The 21,162-nt window shown below is 39.4% G+C and overlaps 1 protein-coding gene across 1 annotated transcript in view; it reads right to left on the bottom strand.

The window, feature by feature from the left end:
- met (MET proto-oncogene, receptor tyrosine kinase) overlaps window positions 1-21,162 on the bottom strand; it is a 126,876-nt gene that overhangs the window by 9,983 nt on the left and 95,731 nt on the right. Inside the window, exons 11-17 of the mRNA XM_072551497.1 lie at window positions 11,515-11,733; window positions 10,247-10,399; window positions 8,644-8,797; window positions 5,111-5,254; window positions 3,227-3,457; window positions 1,811-1,891; window positions 1,459-1,640 (exon numbers count right to left, since the gene is read on the bottom strand). Coding sequence (XP_072407598.1) covers window positions 1,459-1,640; window positions 1,811-1,891; window positions 3,227-3,457; window positions 5,111-5,254; window positions 8,644-8,797; window positions 10,247-10,399; window positions 11,515-11,733 — 1,164 coding nt within the window. The remainder of the gene's footprint in view (window positions 1-1,458; window positions 1,641-1,810; window positions 1,892-3,226; window positions 3,458-5,110; window positions 5,255-8,643; window positions 8,798-10,246; window positions 10,400-11,514; window positions 11,734-21,162) is intronic.

Here is a 21,162-nt window from a genome sequence, read left to right as displayed (position 1 = left end):
GCAGTCAGGACAGGCAGGAACAAAGCAGAGAATGAGTTAGAACTGACAAAATTAAACTGCATTTATTTCAATGCAAGAGGCCTAACAAATAAGACAGCTGAACTCAGGGCAGGATTGGGAACATGGGACTAGGATATCATAGTGATTACAGAGATGTGGCTCCGGAATAGACAGGACTGGCAGCTTTACGTTTCAGGGTATAGATGCTATAGAAAAGATAGAAAGGGTGGGGGCAAGACAGGAGGGGGAGTGACATTTTTGATTAGGGATAACATTATGGCTATAGCTAGGGAGGGTATTCCTGGGAGTATGTCCAGGAAAGTTATTTGGGTAAAACTGAGAATAAAGAAAGGGATAATCACCTTACTGGGATTGTATTTTAGATCTCTCAGTTGTCAGCAGGAAATTGTGAAGTAAATTTGTAATGAGATCTCAGTTATCTGTAAGAATGATAGGGTGGTAATAATAGAAGATTGTAACTTTCCAAACATACAATGGGATTACCATAGTGTCAAGAGCTTGTTTGGAGATGACTTTGTCAAGCGTGTACAAGAAAATTTTCTGGTTCATGATGTGGATGTACCACTAGAGAAGGTGCAAAACTTGATCTACTTTTGGGAAATAAGGTAGGACAGGTGATGGAGGTTTCAGTGGGGAAGCACTTTGGGCCCAGTTTTAAAATAGTGATGGAAAAGGATAGACTGGATATAAAATTCTACACTGGAGGAAGGCCAATTTTGATGGTATTAGGCAAGAACTTTCAAAAGTTGATTGGGCGTGGATATCAAGCAGACAGAAGTGTTGGGGAGCTTTAATCATCATAATATAGCCTAAAAGGGATATTCTAATTAAAGCAGTAATTTCTAAAGGAGCCTAAGGGACTCCAACAGCACACCTTGTGGTCACGCAAGGAATTACTGACAACAGCTTTTCCATGTCTGCAAATGTGTGTGCACGAGAAACAGCTGACGGTTTTAAAAAATTCTTTATGTGGGAATTGCTGCAAATCCCAGCATTTGTTGCTCATTCTTAATTACTGAGTGGCTTGCACAGCTACTTCAGAGGGCTTTTAAGAGTCAACCACATGGCTGTGGGTCTGGAGTCATGTTGGCCAGACCAAATAAAGAGACAACAGTACCTTCCCTGAAGGATTTTGGTGAACTAAGTGGATTTTTAACCAATGATAGTTTCATCGCCACCATTACTGAGACAATTTTTCAATTCCAGAATTATTGAAGTAATTCAAATTCCCACCAACTGCCACGGTAGAATTTGAACCTATGCTTCTGGATTACTAATCTAGTGACATTACCACCATGTGACTGCCTCCCCTATGACATAGAATTTGTCTCTACAATAATGGACATGCTATATTCAAGATAAATCATGATAAAGTGATAAACATGATATTTTGTTCAAATTCTCCCTATAATGGTACATAGCTTTCATTTTACATACATGACTTTCATTTCTGATGAAGTTCCGTAGGTCACCATGTTTCATATATGGCAGCACTACCAGTGGAGATCCTTGGTTTGGAAGACAAATTCCAAGTAGAGAAAGAACATTAATGTGTTTGAAATCTTTCATTATTAAGCCTTCCTTCAGGAACTGAGCTACTTGTTCTAAGCAAGTGATTCCTGTGCAAGCAGATAAAGGATAATTAGCACTTCATTCAGTGTCCATGTGCACTTTCACTTTGTATAGCTTATGCAATTTTTTAATATCTAATTCAAGATGCACTTACAATCATGCACTAGGAGCAACAACAAAGCTATAGTATAATACATTTAACATTTTATGTACTTACTATTTAGAGACTTCACTGCACAATGTATACTATTTCCATCTTGGGACTGGAGAGTTCCATGGAAAACACAGCCAAAATGACCTATTAGATTTTGAGACATTGAAAAAAGAAAAGCAAAAGCAGAATTAAGCAGAAAGTACATGTGACCATTGTGGAAATTAATTCAGAGTACAGGTAATGAGAATGCGACTAACAGTTAGGTGTAACTAGCCAACTGAATGCTGGGAATGTTTTTTTGCTACCATTCTTCTTGTGCCCAGTGATTGGGCATTTTTCTTCTGTTTTCTGACCTAAGGAATCTGACCCATAGCATCAGGGCCTCCACCACAGGTAAGGCAAGGAGGCAAGTCCTTCATCCATCCTGGCCAACATAGGGATTGAATCCTGTGTTTCTGTCAGCAATTTGATGCATATTAGCTATCCAGCCAATTGAGACTACTGGCCTAATTGATTGTATCCATGTTAGTCTGTGTACTCTGGTATACTGTGCTGCTGATTTTGTAAATCCCCAAAAAGAATTGATCATCTCTGATGTTGCGAAGACGTTGTGCAGAAAACTTCCACATTTAGCATGACTTGATGATGTAGCTAGTGGTTAGGCAGATAATTGGGGTTAACTGATTAATTCTTTTACTTGATAGCTATAAAAGGGGATCAGCAGGCTCTTGTACTTCAGCAGTAATGCCCCTACTCTGAACAAGGAGGCCCAGATTCAAGCCTTAACCACTCCAGAGGTGTGTAATAACATCTCTGAACAGGATGGATAGAAAATATATAAAGGGGATCACATAAGAAATGAAGTGTGGAAGGAGCTGTTAGGCTGAGGAATTAATAAAATTTATCCACAAAGAAAGGGGTCTTGGTTTCTGTATTACTGACTGGCCTGGACTGTTTTAACACAATTGAGTTTAACTCTGATTTCATGGAACAGCAGGATAGGTACTTGCCCAAACCATTAAAATAACTGCTATGGGATTTAAGTGGAAATCTGTGTTTTTCTACATTGGTATGCCTGCACCACTACATCTCCATCAATGGTTAAGACTTTCTTATACTCCAGTCTCAATATTCTATGCAATTCTGCATCAGGTATTTTCAACTGCGAATAAACATTAACAAGACAAGGTCAATGACTGTACATGTTTATACCCTGCTGAAAGATCCATAGATGAATGCAAAACTTGGTATTGTATTTAGTCACACAACAAAAATACGAGACATAATTTCAGGACAATGTTAAAGTAAAAGACCTCTGTGAACATGGCATAAGGTCATTGCAGAAGTGAAGCAGTAGTACCTTATGCATACAAAGAAACAATAGTCTCATCATAAGTTGAATGATACATTAAATAATTCCATGATGAGCTGCTTCCACAGTGCTCTCAATTTTATGGCAGAAAACGTTTTGAAACTTGCCTCTTCCAATCACCTGTGTGGTGTGCGTTGTGAGCTGATCAGTGCTAATAATCATGTGCTGCACTTCTTTCAATAGCTCGGAGTCCAAGCTGCAGAAATTGATGTTCATGTTGTTCTGAAGCAGTGGTATGGTTGAATCCGAGTCTCCACTTGATACTATGCAAGTAAGATCTGAATGAGAAAACTGGGCTTGTCGGTGTGATGCTGTTTGTGCCAAATTCTGAAACTGATCTATTAATAAAAAAGAAATAAATTTATTTTCAACTGAGAAGAGTCTTTTACATTTAGGAATAACTTCAAAGTTAAAAGAAATATCAAGATATCTGATGACATACACTGATGTTCTTTCTCCCAGGTTCAGAGAACAGTTTGTCTGCCCATCCTCCCTGTAACTATGGGCAGCACAGATGTTAAGCCCAGCTACCCTCACCCATAAATGATGGTGGCCATCTGAACAAATTCCAGGAATGAGGTAGCACTGAAGGTATATTAATGTTGCATATAAGTGCTTTACCACATGATATTTTGTGAAAATAATTTCCAGTGTTTAGTTCTTACTTATAATATTTTAATTGTTTCTTTGCATACAAAGTCTAGAAAATGAGAAACTAAAAAAAATCACAGAATAGTAGAACACAGACAGAAGCAACTAAGTCCATTGAGTCTGCAACATCATTTTCAGTGAGCAACCCAGTTAGTTTCACTCATTGTCTCTTTCCCCATATCCTGCAACTTTTCCTCCTTCAAATATTTATCTTAATGTTGACTATAAATATGAGCACTTTGGCTATTGACCTTTCAATTAATCTTTATTTACTACTATCAAACCTCCTGTCAGCTTTCTCTAACCTAAACAAACAACTCCAGTTTCTCCATTTGACTAAAGTCAATAAAATAAAAACTGTGAAAACATGCTGTGGCACTTAGAGATGCCTCAATACTTCAACATCACTCAACAATGAACAATTAATTGGGGAAGGTGATAGACTAATGGTATTATTATTGGACTGTTAATCTGGAAACTACAGTAATGTTCTGGGGTTCAAATCCCATCACACCAGATGGGGGAATTTGAATTTGATTTTTATTAAATTCATAGTCTACTGATGTCCGAGTCAATTGTCAGGAAAAACCTGTCTGGTTCACTCATGTCCTTTAGGGAAGGAAACTGCCATCCTTACCTGGTCTGGCCGACATGTAACTCTAAATCCACAGTAATGTGATTGATTCTTTACTGACCTCTGCGCAATTAGCAATGGGCAATAAATTCTGGCAAAGCCAGAAAGATCCTCAATCCATGAATGAAAACACTTAAAAGAATTCTGCTTACTGATCAGTTGGATAACATTTTATTTTGGCAAAGCAGATCTCTCTGAACTGAAATGTTTCCAGAAATTGGTCTAAATGAGCAAAATGATTTTGGCAAAGCCAAAACAACAGTGTATCACATTCAAATTTAACTGCTCGCTTGAAGAAAGTGGAATAAGGAATGACGGAAGAGTTACAGTGAGGAGCTGAAAAGACAGATCAGAAAGATTCCAGGTCTGCCCAGAATTTTTTAATCTCAGGTGGATGGTGATGTCAGCGCAACTTGGTTCTTCATGCAAGGAATATTGACCAGTGCCCATTGCTGTTTCATATCAAATGACTGTTACAGCTGTTGTGTGGACGTCCCAAGAGGAAGGGGATGATTTGGCTGCAAAGTCAGTATTCAAGTTCACATGTGTACAGTGACCATTTGGATGTCGTATTGTTCACTAATAATGGAGAATCACCATCCCAGCAATGTTTTGTGACTTCAAGAAGAAAAGGACAATACTTTCACAAATATATGTTTTCAACATTGAAGGGAACTAGGCTAACTAATGATGAAGCCGTCCGTACCTTCATGAAGAGTTGTTCGATAGTCAGAGGAGTCATGTGAGATCATTTCTGTTGTTATACTGTTGCGTACTCTTGTACTCACAAGCCTATCTAGGTGCAGAGTATGCATTCTTCCATCATATCTTACAACATCCGGGTTTGCATCTTTTAAAGAAGCAAGGCAAGTTTACAGCCTACAAGAAACTTGGAACTTGGATTAACACCAAAATTCATTCAGAAGTACAATGGTCTAGATTTTGTAGTTGTATTGACAGAAAAATTACCAACGATCACTACCATTATAATTACAGAATTCACGATAATTTCTGCCATCTGCACACTCACAGTTAAACAAAGAAATATAGGAAACCCACAAAAACAGAAATTGTTGGAGAACTCAGCATGTCTGGCAGCATCTGTGGAGAGAAAACAGAGTATACAGTTCTGAAGAAGAGTCACTGGGCTCAAAATCTTAACTCTGTTTTCTCTCCACAGATGCTGCCAGATCTGTTGAGTTTCTCCAGTATTTTCTGTTTTTCTGTGTTTCAGATCTACAGCAAACACATTTCTTTATTTTATTAACAGAAATGCAGGAGTTGCTGCCAGTGATTTCCTGTTCCTTAATAGATTGACATCTGTTACCACCTCACAGATGTCAATCTTCTAGAAATCATCAAATTGATTTGAATATCTCATTCTACACCATGATGTAATTGTTAAAACCTCTTGAAAATGTTAGACCTTGTTTATGGCTTGTGTCCATGTCACTGTAACTATGCATTAAGCTACCTGGCAAAACTATTTTAAAAAATCCTATGATGATTAGAAGTTCACAGCTGTTATAATGTAATAAAGATTATTTTCTTAACATTTGTGATATTTCAGCTTCTAGTCTTTATTTTTATCCTGTAAAATTTCCATAAAATGTGAACAATAAAAAGCACACTTTCTTTTCTGATTTATTGTCTACGAGAATTCTTCAATATGATTGGCTATTTATATTACTTGATGATATTGATGCCGACAACAGGAAATTGCAAAGCCTCTGTTGCCAGGAATCAATTGAGAAAAATACCATCAGCAGTAATCAGAGTATCTCAAGGACACTGGAGTCTGATGACAGGTGACAAGAACTGCAGAGAATGGAACCACCCAGAACCACGTAAATATCAGAACTTTGTGGGGGGGCTTTGACCAGGCTACATATTGGACAGGCTGGTGTCACCAATTCAACCACTATTGAATTTACTCAGAAGACTGGTGAAGCTCATGTCAAGATGTTCCTGTTTAAAATCGTTAGCCAAAATACTTTATAAAGGTAGGGAGTTGAATGAGAGAACCCATCCAAAGAAGGTTAGTAAATGTATTTGAAATGTTCAGAGGATATTTACTAGACTAGTGTCTGGAATGGCTGTGTTGTCTTATGAGGAAAGGTTGGACAGACTAAACGTGCATCTGCTGGAGTTTAGAAGAGTAAGATGCACCTTGTTTAAAATATATAATATCCTGAAGGCTCTTGAGAGGGAAATAATGTTTACTGTAATGGGAGAATCTGCAGCTATGGATCACTTTTGAAAATGACAACGTCTATTTATGACAGAGATGAGGAGAAACTATTTTTCAGGCAGGTTGTTTGGAGTTTTGTCCTTAAAAAGCAATGGAGGCAGAGTCATTGAATATTTTTAAAGTAGAGATAAATAGGTTCTTGATAAGCAAGGGTACGCAATGTAAGTGTGGGTTGACAGGAATGTAGAGTAATCAGATAAGCTATGATCTTATTGAATGACAGAGCAGGCTCAAGTCTCCGACTTTTGCTCCTAATTTGTATGTTCATATAACCAGCTAAACATGAAGAGGTCACTAAAATGTTTTACTCATGTATTAGTGCTCAAAAGGAAGCATTCATAGAACAGGGAAACGTTAGCATGGACACCCAGGGCTCTGCAAACTGTGATTCCTTTGCTGATGATTTTTATTGGGCACTCGCTAAATATTAAAATGGCAAATATCCACATGATCCTCCTGTGGTCCTAGGGATATGGTTTCGTCAGTGAAGGCTGATGCATGGAGCAATGAGTAATTTCAATTGCTTCTGCAGCTGCTGAATAAATATGTTTGAAAGTCATGCAAGTAGCTGTGCAAAGCAAGCACAGCAAAGCAAAGTGGGAAGGCAAAAGGCACTATCATTACTCGACACCCATGTTGTGGCAGGAAAATGCCTCATCAGCATAGAACCTTTATACTCATGACTGCTGAGGGCAATGTATAGCACTACAGAGGCCATTTTAAGGTAGGTTGTAAAGTAGTGGTAGAAAATTTCTATTTGTGGGACAAAATTCTGGAACAAAAATAATTTTAGTCTGTACCTGTCCAAGTAGTAGCGATACTGAAGAATGGGATGCATTCTTTTTAGGGTAGTTATCGTCCCAAAAGGTAATTTCAGAGTTAATAGCAAGAAACCTTCTTATAAATTGGATATAGGGATAAGTGCAATAATTCTTTCGCATTTCAAACCATGAAGTCTGAACTTCTTCAATCATCTGCTATTTAATTCCATGGCACAGGATGGATTCTAATGAAAGTGAGAGGGCACATGCAGCTATATTTTGATAAAATGAGAGGAAGATCACCAATAATTTTTACATCATTCCTAATCAATAACTTCTTCATTAAGCACAGCTACTTGCATGGCTTTGAAACATATTTATTCAGCAGCTGCAGAAGCAGTTAAATTTGACACATCGCACCATGCATCAGCCTTCACTGATGAAACTATATTCCGAGGACCACAGAAGGATTATATGGATAGTTAATTTCTCTTTGAGGAGAGGTTAGTAAAAAAAACAGGAAAGGATAAAAATGACCTGCAAGAAGGCAACATTCTTGATCATAATTTGCTCTTCCAGATAAAGATGGCAGAGAACAAAGATGCCGCTGACATTGATGATTTGTTGGAAGTGGTCCTTGATCCTTCTCACTCTTTGATGACAGCATCAATGATGCAGTAGTCTTTCTTGCCTCTCTTTTGAGCATAATCAGATTTTTGTTGAAATAGGTGATAAATAGGTGAAGTTATTTGCTCATTCCACTGCACTTTTAACCCCCATTGGAATACAATCTTAACATTCTATGGTTACAGCGAACTTGGGAAGAGATGTAGTATGTTGAATTGACAGCTACATGGTAATTGCTCAAATGCGGCATCAGTGACAACAGTCGATGCAATACCAAACTGCAATAGGTGCTGATGGAACAAGTTCTATTGATGTCCTGCTATTGATGTACTTCTGTAGATAATTTAATAGTTAATAAGTACTACTTAGTTTAACCTAATATGATGTCCACTCTTCACCTGTCTAAGGATCCTAGACCAGTCAGTGATATTTAAAGACCAATAAAGATTGCTAGATCATTTTTTGTGTAGCTATCTTTGAAGTCAGCAGCAAAGATAGCAAAATATGTGCTATTTTAAAAAGTAGCATGAGAAAATGTTGCATTTTGAAAAAAATCTTAGATGCAATATTTTCATACATAGTTTATCAAATGTGTTATACCTTTCATCTGTTTTTTTCTGTATCTCCAAATAAATGCTCCAAGCAGCAAAAGCAGCAGCAATATTACCACAATGACACCAGTAAGTGTAATAAGGTTGTTATTTTCAAGGATGATTACTTTTCCCAGATGAATTGATGAATTAGCTTTTTTCCACTGAAAGACAAGGAGTATATTAATCAGGAAAGTATGTACCAGAATTTTGTTAAAAATACATAATACATTGTATTAATACCAAATTGCCTGAAATGCTTAATTTCACATCATATTAAACAAAAGTAATTTTTAAAACAACATCTACCTCAGATTTATTTCCTCCTTTATATTCTCCCCTTGTGTTCTTAGTCACTGTCACTCATGCAGTAAAAGCAGTCCCTGAATAATTTACCAGTTGATCATTCTTTATGGATGCAATTTGCACAGTGCTAGCAAGCAACCTTTTTCATAGAGAGATACAGGAGTGCACATTACTATTGATTATAGCCCCATGATCATCCGACATCTGTTCCTGTCTCACAACAGTCACTGAATACTTGGTGTATTTTGAGAGTTAATGCTCTAGTTAATAGAAACACAACGAAGCCTTGCCCACAGGTAGCAGTTATTCGGTTCACTGGTGAATTTCAGAGGGACAGATAGAAAACTCACAAAGGCCTTATAAAAAGTAAGCACCTTCTTTCATACAAAGTCCATAGGCCAACCATTGATGCTCAGGCTGTTACCAAGCCACAGGTCTGTTGTGAGGAAGGTCAGATCTATGCAGATGACTTGAACCCAGAAATGGAAGAGGTGGAATATTTGTTTTCCATCCCTACCTCCCCACTCTGCCCTGTATTAAATATGGTGCTACAAGAGTTATGTGACATTTAGTGCTGTCAGAAGAGCAGTTCTTGATTAAACTTACAATGGTGGGGAGGGGACAAATACACAATAGGTTAAAGTTCTGAACTACATTAACATTTGAATTATGTCTGTCATTTGGGGCAGAGACTTTGCACACCCATCATGCACAGGAGCAGAGAGCCAGCCATGTCATTAATGTTTCTGCATGAGGAAATCGAGGGAAATAGGAAAAGGATGGAAGGATTACAAGAGGCTGGTGATTCCCAGGGTAGAGTCTGCATTTAGGCTGAGCGAGGTTTGGAGGTTTGCAGAAATTCAGAGGATTTTGAAAAGCTATTGGGAGAATTAATGCCAAATCACAATTGTGAGACTAGATTAGAAACAGGAGTGCACTAATTTGCTCCTCAAGATGTGTTCTGGTGAATATGAGTTCAGCAAGCTTACATCCAGATGAAATGCAGACAGCATAAGTGAGTGAATATAACGTCCAGATTTGATATAAAGATTTGGAAAAAGAAGCACTTTGAAAGTTACATTAACAGGCTAAAACATCTTTCATGGCACCCTTATAATTCTGATGAGAATATCAACTCATACCTTACATTTAATCTTATTGGTCTTGTCAGTTGGCAACCTCTTTTACCAGTTTTTGTTCACAATATCAAACATAAAGCTCAAAATTCTAAATTCTACAACATTTCCAAAGATTGCATTCATGATATGATCATATGGTCAAATAAATTTGAACATGAACTATCTTACCTCAACATTCAGTTCTCTCCTTGAAGACAAAAGTTTCGGAGGGATGATACAAATTAAGGTATTTGGTTTCAGGTGGATATGTTCACAGCTTTCATTCCCAATTGTTAGGATTTTACCATCAACAGCTTCAGGCCTAATCTGTGCTCCTTGAAACTTCAAACAAAACAAAACATTTATAATGTCACCTGCCCTGAGTAGAAGAATCCTAAGGTGTCCAAGCATGTAACCGTCTCACCCTATTGACAAAAAAGATCCATTATATTTGCGCAGACTGAGCACACTTCAATTATTTCATTACAGTGAGAAAAACTGATATTTGTGGAAGAATCACGCTAAAGCTGTGTTGTTCCCTTCCTAATCAATGATTATAAGAGTGGTGGGTGCAGGTGTACATCTATCATCCCTGCCACTGATAGAACATTAAGTGACTGAAAGCAAGAAAAATTGTTTGTTTTCTGTGATTCTTTTAATATGTTAAAAGGCACTACACAATTGCAGCCTGATGTTATTCCTAAGCACTTGAACAGTTCGTCTCTAGATTAGATTACCTACACTATGGAAACAGGCCCTTCGGCCCAACAAGTCCACACCGACCCTCCGATGAGTAATCCACCCAGACCCATTTCCCTCTGACTAATGCACCTAACACTATGGGCAACTTAGTATGGCCAATCCACCTGACCTGCACATCTTTGGACTGTGGGAGGAAACCCACGCAGAAACAGGGAGAATGTGTAAACTCCACGCAGACAGTCGCCTGAGGCTGGAATCGAACCCAGATCCCTGGCGCTGTGAGGCTGCAGTGCTAACCACTGAACCACTGTGCCGCCCGTCTCTAGGGTGGATAAGGAGTGCAATGAACAAAAACAATAAGTTAATCACTAAAATCAAAGCAAATTCTGTCTTGCATTCTCAAATAAATGCAGTATACTAGAGAAACTCAGCAGGTCTTGCAGCATCTGTGAAAAGCGAAACAGAGTTTTTGTTTGGAATTCAAAATGACTCCTTTTTGAAACTGATGGCATTGTCACACCTGATTCAATGTTTTCTGGTACCACATAGTCTATTATTTTTGATATTATCACTGACTGGAAGAACTGTAGTTACATATACTTCAAAAAATATCTGCTGCAGTAAAATCTATTGATCAAATTTTTGGGTCAAGTTGTTTGAATGTCAACTTAATGCAGTATAACCATTACATAAAATCATCTAATTAGGTTAGAATCATAATTGACAGTAAATCTACTCAGACGCCAGTTACTTACTTTAATCTCAAGAGTATTACTGCCACCCTTTCTGATTTCCTTCGGGACTTTAAATGTCTGAAACAAAGGATCTTCTGTATAGCCAAAATCAAAGGATCCTACAGTGACATTATCAAAGATGAAGGCGGCTTTGCCTTGAATAGGTTGTGTCAGTTTAAACGGATCCAGAGCAGGAGTTTTACAGTAGATCACCTCCAAGTCATCCACATACCTACACATCTGTTTTGGAAGAAAAATATAAAACATTTAGCTTTCCATTTATAAACTCTTTTAGGTTGTATAAGTTACTTTATAAATGAAAATTTGCAGGCCCAAAAATAAATAAATATTATATATATAATTTTAAAAATAGTAACTGCTTTATCGACATTGTATAAATTTGTTGACACATTCTAACCCCAATCTCAAGTATAATTCATTCAGTCTCTAATTTTTGTGTAAAACTAATTTAATGTAAACACGTTGACATGTCAAAGAATAAATTTTCTCAGTTTTTGTTAGTTTTTAAGTGAAATTATAAGTAAAATGCATACTTCATTTGACGGAATATTCAGTAAGATTTAAGACAATAAATAATACACCTGAAATTAAGGTTCTGAATTGGGGAGAGACGGACTTGAATAAGAGAAGACAGGATCGGGCCATAGTGTACTGATAGCAGCTATTTGCAGGAAAATCTACATCAGGTCAGTGCAAGACATTTTAAAGGGTGAAAGTGGGCATGTTGGACCAACACGTACCTGTAAAGGTGAAGGGTGAGATCATCAAGTGCAGAGACCTCTGGATGTCAGGGGATGTACAGGATTGGGTGAGGCAAAAAAAGGAAGCTTTTAGTAGATGCCAAAGACTTAACACAGTGGAGACCCTGGAGGTGTACAGAAAGTGTAGGGGATTCCTGAAAATAAGAAATTAGGAGAATGAAGAAGGGACACAAGAAAGGGCTAGGGATAATATTAAAGAAATTTCACAGGTATTGAATAAGTATATTAGGGGAAAATATTAACAAGGGAAAGAGTAGGACCCATTAACGACCAAGGTGGTATTTTGTGTGTGGGACCAGAAGACAAAACAAAGATTTTAAGTGAGTATGTTGCATCTATATTCACTGTAGAGAAGGACAGTGCAGGTGTAGAAATTAGGGAGAGGTCTGTGATAAACTGGCATTGAGAGAGAAGAATTTTTAACAGGCTTGAAAGAGAGTAAATGTCATGGCCAGATGAGATGTATCTCAGGCTGCTGTGGGGTGTAAAGGAGGATATTTCACAGGAAGTGAGGGAGGATATTTCACAGGAGATGGGGAGGATATTTCACAGGAGATGGGGAGGATATTTCACCGGAGGTAAAGGAAAATATTTCACAGGAAGTGAGGAAGGATATTTCTCAGGAGATGGGGGGAGGATATTTCACAGGAGGTAAAGGAAAATATTTCACAGGAAATGAGGGAGGATATTTCTCAGGAGATGGGGGGAGGATATTTCACAGGAGGTAAGGGAGGATATTTCACAGGAGGTAAGGTAGGATATTTCACAGGAAGTAAGGGAGGATATTTCACAGGAAGTGAGGGAGGATATTTCACAGGAGGGAGAGGAGGAAATTATAGGTGTGTGCTGACATTGAGTTTCAAATCCTCTCTAACCACAGGAGGGGTGCCAGTGGACTCGAGGACAGCTAATGTGATATCATTATTCAATAATGTTATGGACCAGGACCGATCACCTCAAAACACTTTAAGAAGGTAGCCCAGACCCTAACTTTCTCTATATTGAAGACAGATGTAAAGTGGATATTCCAGGTATGGTACAGCTGGTCAAACCACTTAGTTTTAAGCAAAACTGAATTTATTTATACACTATGGTTGAAATGCAAACAAAAGAAAACAGAATAACTTAACTGTTTGGAAACCTAACCAACTTAAAATTGTAACTTAATGAAGGAGCTGTTCCAGTGCCCACAACATCACAAAAAGACATCCCTTGGCAAATGGTCAATTCAAACTCAGGTTCTTACAGGCAAAAGAGATTGCAGAGAGAAGAGTCAGGCAAGAAACATCTGTTGAAGCATGGAACCTTTTTCACAACAATAGCTTCTTTGCTACCAGCAGTGTCTGACTGCCTGTTTAAAAAAAACCTAGAAAAAACCTGGGAGAACAGGCCACTCCATTGCCATTGTTTAAAGTAGCCACTTCCAGGCACATCAGCACCTCTGCTTTTATGATCCCTTTTTTAAAAACCAAGCACAAAATAACCTTACTAATGGGACAGCATTGTCACAATAAGGATGGTAGGGAACAACCAAGAATAACAGACCAGTGTGTCTAACATCTGTGGTAAGAAGAAGGTGTACTCTGCAGATGCTGGAGATCAAAGTCAAGACTGTAGCGCTGGAAAAGCACAATAAGTCAGGCAGCATCCGAGAAGCAGGAGAATCAATGTTTCGAGCACAAGCCTTTTATCAGGAAATGGCTTTCTTGATGAAGGGCCCATGCTGGACACATTGATTCTCCTGCCCCTTGGATGCTGCCTGATCATCTCTGGTAAGGAAACTATCAGAAAAAATTCTGAGGGACAGAATTGATAGCCCCTCTCGACAGTAAAACTTAATCAAAGATAATCAGCATGGGTTTGTAAGAGAGCAATCAAGTCTAATAAATCTGAATTTTTTGAGGAGTTGACTAGGTGTGTAGATGAGGGTAGTGCAGTCGATATAATGCACATGGACTTCAGAAAAGTTTTTGACTAGGTCTTGCATAACAGACTGATTAAGAAGCTAAGACTCTTTGGGATCCAAGGCAATTTGGAAAATTAGATCCAAAATTGACTTAGTGGCAAGAAGCAGACATTTGAAGAATGTTTTTGTGAATGGAAGCCTGCATCCAGAGGCATATCACAGTGTTCAGTGCTGTGTTGCTTGCTGTTTCTCATATACTTTAATAATCTAGACATGAATGTGGTGGTATGACCAGTAATTTTGCAGATGACAAAAAAAAATTGGTGGTGTGGTAAATAGTGAAAGAGCAGAGCCTTAGGCTACAGGATGACACAAAAAAGCTGGTCAGATGGGTTGCACTGTGGCAAACAGGAGTTAATCCTGAAAAGTGTGAGATGATGCATTTTGGGAGGACTAATAAGGAATAAGGGACCTTGGTGTGTTTGTCCATAGATCCTTGAAGGCAGCAGGACAGGGAGATAAGGTAGTTTGGAAGGCATATGTGTTGCTTACTTTTATTAGTCAAGGCATTGAATACAAGAGCAAGGAGATTATCATGGAGCTGTGTATAATGTTAGACCACAGCTGAAGTACAGTTTTGGTTGCCCCACTATAGAAAGAATTTGATTGCACTAGAGTCATATTACAAGGAAACAGATTTTTCTATCTAACTATTGCGTGCAATTCTGGTCTCCGTCCTATCGGAAAGATGTTGTGAAACTTGAAAGGGTTCAGAAAAGATTTACAAGGATGTTGCCAGGGTTGGAGGATTTGAGCTATTGGGAGAGGTTGAACAGGCTGGGGCTGTTTTCCCTGGAGGGTCGGAGGCTGAGGGGTGACCTTATAGAGGTTTATAAAATCATGAGGGACACGGATAGGATAAATAGACAGAATCTTTTCCCTGGGGTGGGGGAGTCCAGAACTAGACAGCATAAGTTTAGGGTGAGAGGGGAAAGATACAAAAGAGACCTTAAGGGCAACTTTTTCACGCAGAGGGTGGTACATGTGTGGAATGAGTTGCCAGAGGAAGTGGTGGGGGCTAGTACAATTGCAACATTTAAGAGGCATCTGGATGGGTATATGAATAGGAAGGGTTTGGAGGGATATGGGCCGGGTACTGGCAGGTGGGAATAGCTTGGGTTGGGATACCTGGTCGACATGGACGGGTTGGACCGAAGGGTCTGCTTCCGTGCTGCAAATCTCTATGACTCTAGTCTGCGCTAACCATGTTCCCAAACTAAACTAGCCCACTTGCCTGCAATTGACCCATATCTGTCCAAACCTTTCCAACTCATATACCTATCCAGATGTCGCTTAAATATTGTAATTATACCTGCATCCACCATTTCCTCTGGCAGTTCATTCCACACATGAATCACTCTGTACAAAAAGGTTGCTCCTCATGTCCTTTTCAAAACTTCCTCCTTTCACATTAAAAACACACCCAAATAGTTTTGAACACCCCCACCCTAAGGGGAAAAAACCTTTGCTATTCATCTTATCTATGCTCCTCATGGTTTCATTAATCTCTGTAAGGCCACTCCTCCTCCGCAGTGAGAAAACTCCCAGCCTATCCAGCCTTTCCTTATAAGTCAAACTCTCCATTCCTGGCAAAAATCTGGTAAATCTTCTCTGAACCCGCTCCTTAATAACATCCTTCCTATAACATGGTGACCAGATTATTTTTATTAATCCAAATATTAATTTATCCAAAATAAACTCCTCAGTCCATTGTCCCAATTGATCAAGATGTCTTTGTAATCTTAGAAAACAGTCCTCACTGCCCACTATACCACCAATTTTGGAGTCATCTGCAAATTTACTAATCACTCCTCCTATATTCTTATCGTATATCTCAAATCGTATATCTAAATGACAAACAAAAGTGGACCCAGTACTGATCCCTGTGGAACACCACTGATCAAAGGCCTCCAGTTTGAAAATCAAATGTCCACTCTCTATTTCGTACTGTCAAACGAATTTTGTATTCAATTGACAAGCTCACATTGAATACTAACTTTACTAATTAGTTTACCATATGGAACGTTGCCAAAGGCTTTGCTGAAGATCATGTAAGCAACATCTACTGCTCTGCCCTCATCAATCTTTGTGATTTGGGGGTATCGGTGTTGGACTGAAGTGTACAACGTTAAAAATCACACAACACCAGGTTATAGTCCAACAGGTTTATTTGGAAGCAATCTGACAGCTAATGTTTTCAAATAAATCTACTGGACTATAACCTGGTGTTGTGTGATTTTTAACATCAATCTTTTTGGTTACTTCCTTAAAAATCTCAATCAAGTTTATGAGACACAACTTCCCTCACATAAAACCATGCTGACTATCCCTAATCTATCCTTGCCCCACCAAATGCAAATAAATCCTATCTTTCAGAATCACCTCTAACAAGTTATCCATCACCAACGTCAGACTCACAGGACAATAGATCCCAGGCTTCTTCTTACAGTCTTTCTTTAATAAAGGTACAACATTAGCCATCCTCCTGTCCCCTGACACCTCACCTGCGGTTATAGATGATACAAATATTTCTGGTAGGGGCCCCACAATTTGATGGCTAACTTCCCACAATGTACAGGAATACACTTGATCAGGTCCCTCGAAAAGTTGCAGAAAAGATTCATCAGGATGTTACCTGGGTTGGAACAATTTAACTGTGAAGAAAGATGAGAGATGCTGAACTTGTTCTTCTTGAGCAGAGAAGGCTGAGAGAGGATTTGATCGAGGTGTATGAAGTGCTGAGGGGTGTAGATAGGGAGAAAACTTTCCCCTTAATAGGAGGGATAGTTTTAAAGTAAGGTACAGGAAGTTTAGAAGAGATTTTAGAAGATTTTTCTTTCACCCAGAGGGTCATGGGCACTCATTCCTTGAAAGGGTGGTCGAGGCGGGAACCTTGAAGGTATGAAGAGCTTGTTAGATGACACTTGAAATGCCACAGCATACAATTCTATGGGTCAAATACTGGAAAATGAGATTCGGCTAAAAGGATATTTAACGACTAGTACAGACACAATGTGCTGAAGGGCCTCTTTCTCTGCCATAAAAACTCAAATTTTTGATGACTTTTGACTGGAAAACAAATCAGAAGGCAGTTTGTTCCATTAGAATTTAGTCTGTAGCAGATGCTGACAAAAATATAATAGTAGACAACCAGAATAATTACACAGTACAGGAGTATAGATGCATACCGCGTATGCACAAAGGTAGGAGTCAAAAATACAGGACAAAGGCCATCCAGCAAGAAACAACTCTGGACACAAGACAACTGCCTCACATATAGTTCTCTTAATTCCGGGATACATGGTCACCTTGGACCCACAGCAATATGGTTGACTCTAAATTGTCCTTGAAATGGCCTAGCAAGCCACCCTGTCCAACAGAAATTAGGGATGAGTAGCAACTTAGCCAGCAATTCCCTTAACCCATGATAGAAAAAAAATGATGGCCAGGTACTTGTCAGCATTCTTTCACATGGATCCACTTGTGAATGCTTCATAACGCTTGTGTTTTTCTACCTGTCTTAATTGTTCCCTGGCCTACCTAGTTGGCTGCCTGTTCAGTAACAGTTAGCACCCTCCTAACAAATGATTCCAATCTTTTTGTTCAATTACTTGCCCAAACCACATGCTAATCGGATTTACTTATCTGCTCACCCAGTCCATGTGTTTCCTCAGTGTGTTCACTACAGGCAAGAGAACTTTCTGGTGCTCTGAGAAATGACAGGGTGGGGATTAGGTGACCAATCAAGAAGCATTCACTGCTGTATCTCTGAGGAAATCGCTTGTAAACTGGTTCTCAATTTTTTTCCTATTACTCTCCCATATCCAGAACTAAGCAACTCTACTGTGACTGTGTAACCACTGAGTCATCCTGAGCAACTCTGTGTGTTTTCAATTAAATTATTTTCAAATCTGTTCACCTCTGATATCTCAGTCAGATCCTTATGCAGTGCAAGGTGTTGAAACTGCAGACCAGTAACCTGCTGGAACCTGTCAATAATGTAACCTGACTCAAAAATTAAGGCATCAATGCCTAAGAGCATAAACCCAGTGGAATATAACTGTGGAAGGCTGATTAAATCAATCTTTAACTTTAATTTTGGCATGAAATTCACATAAACAGCAAGGCTGTAGATAGCACAATGGAACCTGAAGGCTCAAGTAAGCTGTGTTGCGCTTCCTGCTGCTTCTCGTGTGGCCCGTGTAACACCCTCCCTTAGTAAGGATACTCATCTGGGCCTCCAGTGCATGTGTTAAAAACTGCAGCTAAACTGGTCCTGATTTGAAGCTCTATTTGCAAACTTGGAACAACGAGACCAATTCAATGTATTCAACCCACACTCAGTAAACACGTGTGCAAATGCAAGCATGGCCAAGCAGTAGTGTTATCTGAAAGGTCAGACAACAAATTACAGGTGAGGTGCTTTTGCATTAGTTCTCCTTTGGTCAAGTGTGTCTAAGTGTCACTGTGCAACAGCTTTTGTGTTCTGGGAGCTTTGTTTTTGGGAGTTCATGGAGAGGAAGTGCTGCATGAGTTACAGGGGCCGTGGTTGCAATGCGCTTTGACTAGAAGATTGACAAAAGACTGCAGCAAGGGTAACTCTGTGAAAAGGAAGAGGAGAAAAAGATTATACCCATTAAAAGTTTCTTCTACTTACACCTAATTCAGTGCTCGAGGAGACTCAAGTCCTACAAACCAATTTAAAGCCTCATATTAAGGTGGTGTTTGCCCTGCGAGAGATAATGAATTAAAGGTTCGAGGGTCTGAGCAGGAATAGAAGACAGTGTCAACATATTCCAGAACACTGATGATTGGAGTACAGGTGGGGGAGGGGTCACTGAGGTCATCTATTCCAGAGGAGGAGATTACATGATCATCCCATTGAGATGGAACAAGCAAGAGGAAAGGAATGCAGCTTCACCAATGTATCTAACGGAGGGAAGAAATAACCTGAACCCTTTCTAACTACATTAATTAGCTAAAGTATGGATTTCCAATAGTGTGATCATTGCAAAGAATAAGAGTTTGGTGAATGCTCATTATCCTGGCAGCAGCCATGGTGCATTCACCCTGGACCAATCAGTTATACCGACTTACTTTGAGCAAGCTGCAGGAGCCAGAGGCTGGATTCTTGAAGACAAAAAGGTCTAACATATCTGCATCTGGAAGATGACCCATAACCTCAATTCCATAGTCCGCATCACTCTGTCATGCCATCACATCAAGATAGAGCAGAAATAAATCATACAAAACATTGCTGAGCAAACATTTGGCATTTTGAAGCAATGGCACTTTTCGCCATTTGGGGGAGCCCTCTATTTTGTATCAGGGTGCATCTTAAAATTCATGGGGTCCACTCTGTTCCCCATGACATTGTTACCAAGGGAATGTCATGAGACATCTGGAGGCCACCTTGGGAGGAGGCAGTACAAGAGTGTGAGAGAGGGAAGAAATAACCTGAACCCTTTCTAACTACATTAATTGTCTAAAAGTACATTAACAAGCTCCTCTACAACTAAACCACATCCCATAACCACAATGAACTAACCATTGCCTACTCTTATATCTGACTGAGATGGCCATTCACTGTGTTCCCTTGGCTACCATCTAAGAATAGAGATCACCTATGAAAACCTTCTCATTGGCATCTTCATCCAACATCACACCGAATTATACAAACTATTCATCCTTATGCATTCTACTAGTGCCTGCCTCATTGTTGGATCCCAGGCTAGGCTAAATAATGGTGGGAGGAGATGGTGGTTGTCAAGGACTCAAATGTTGCAGGGAAGATGGGAGATGGGAACTTGAAGGATCTCCGTAGGGTAGGGGTATCTATCAAAATTTCTAGGGGCAACAAATCCTTCTGGCATTGTTCCACCCATGGCAAGATGCCCTGCTCTCTCGTTTTCTTTATCCGTTTACAGGATGAGGGCATCACTGGCTAGACCAACATTTAGTGTCCATCCCTGAGTTTCCAAAGGGCAGTTAACAGTCAACCACCGTGCTATGGGTCTGGAGTCACACATAGACCAGGTAAGATTGGCAGTTTCCTTCCCTAAAGAGCATTAGTGATCCAGATGGGTTTTTCTGACAATCAGCAATGCATTCATGGCCATCATGAGTTTCTAAATCTCACCATCTGCCTGGTGGGATTCAAACCTGCCTTTCCAGCTAACCTGAATCTCTAGATTAACAATCCAGTGATGACACCACTAGGCCATTGCCTCACTACTGTGTTAATACCAATGGTGGCAAGACGAAGCCCTTAACTGGGCAACTATCACTTAACGGTTTCAGCTGTAGTACAGTGAGAATGCTGTCCATGAGTCTTTCCATCAACTGCTTAATCGAAGTGGAAGTGAGAACATAGTCATGTACCTCCGCCTTGATTAAATGTGCCCCTTTCAACTAAACTCACCATCACATGTGAGACACTTTTATACTTCTTAACCTCTTGTTACCTGCACCCACTCCTGTCAAAGGTTCTGACTCAAGGGCTTCATAGCTCTCTGTGGAGTTAGGTCTCTCTTCTTCAGGCCACCTTGGCCACCAATGCTTCCAGTGCTGTATTTGTGAATCCGGGCCCTCTCCTTGACCTGTACCTCCATACTCGTCATCCAAATGTGCATCAATATCAATCTCAAGTAACGTTTATTCATCAGTTTAAGAGGGACATATGTCTTTAAGAGCTAGAAGTTAGCTGAACATACAATAGTAGGCCCCATATTAAACATGGGCCCCAGTCAGCAGGAAGGGTTGCATTCAGCTTTAATAAGGAGGCAGATTGAAATTTGTACACTGCCTACATCCGGTGGAACAGGTATGAGGGCCAAGATTCATTACCCCATTACCAAGAAATGAAGCAGACTAACTTCTAGCCCCCAGTGTTTAAATGCATTCAATATGCTCTGCTGAGGT

Source organism: Chiloscyllium punctatum, chromosome 32 (genome assembly GCF_047496795.1).
Source record: "Chiloscyllium punctatum isolate Juve2018m chromosome 32, sChiPun1.3, whole genome shotgun sequence".
NCBI lineage: Eukaryota > Metazoa > Chordata > Chondrichthyes > Orectolobiformes > Hemiscylliidae > Chiloscyllium > Chiloscyllium punctatum.
This window is presented reverse-complemented; position numbering and strand designations above follow the sequence as displayed.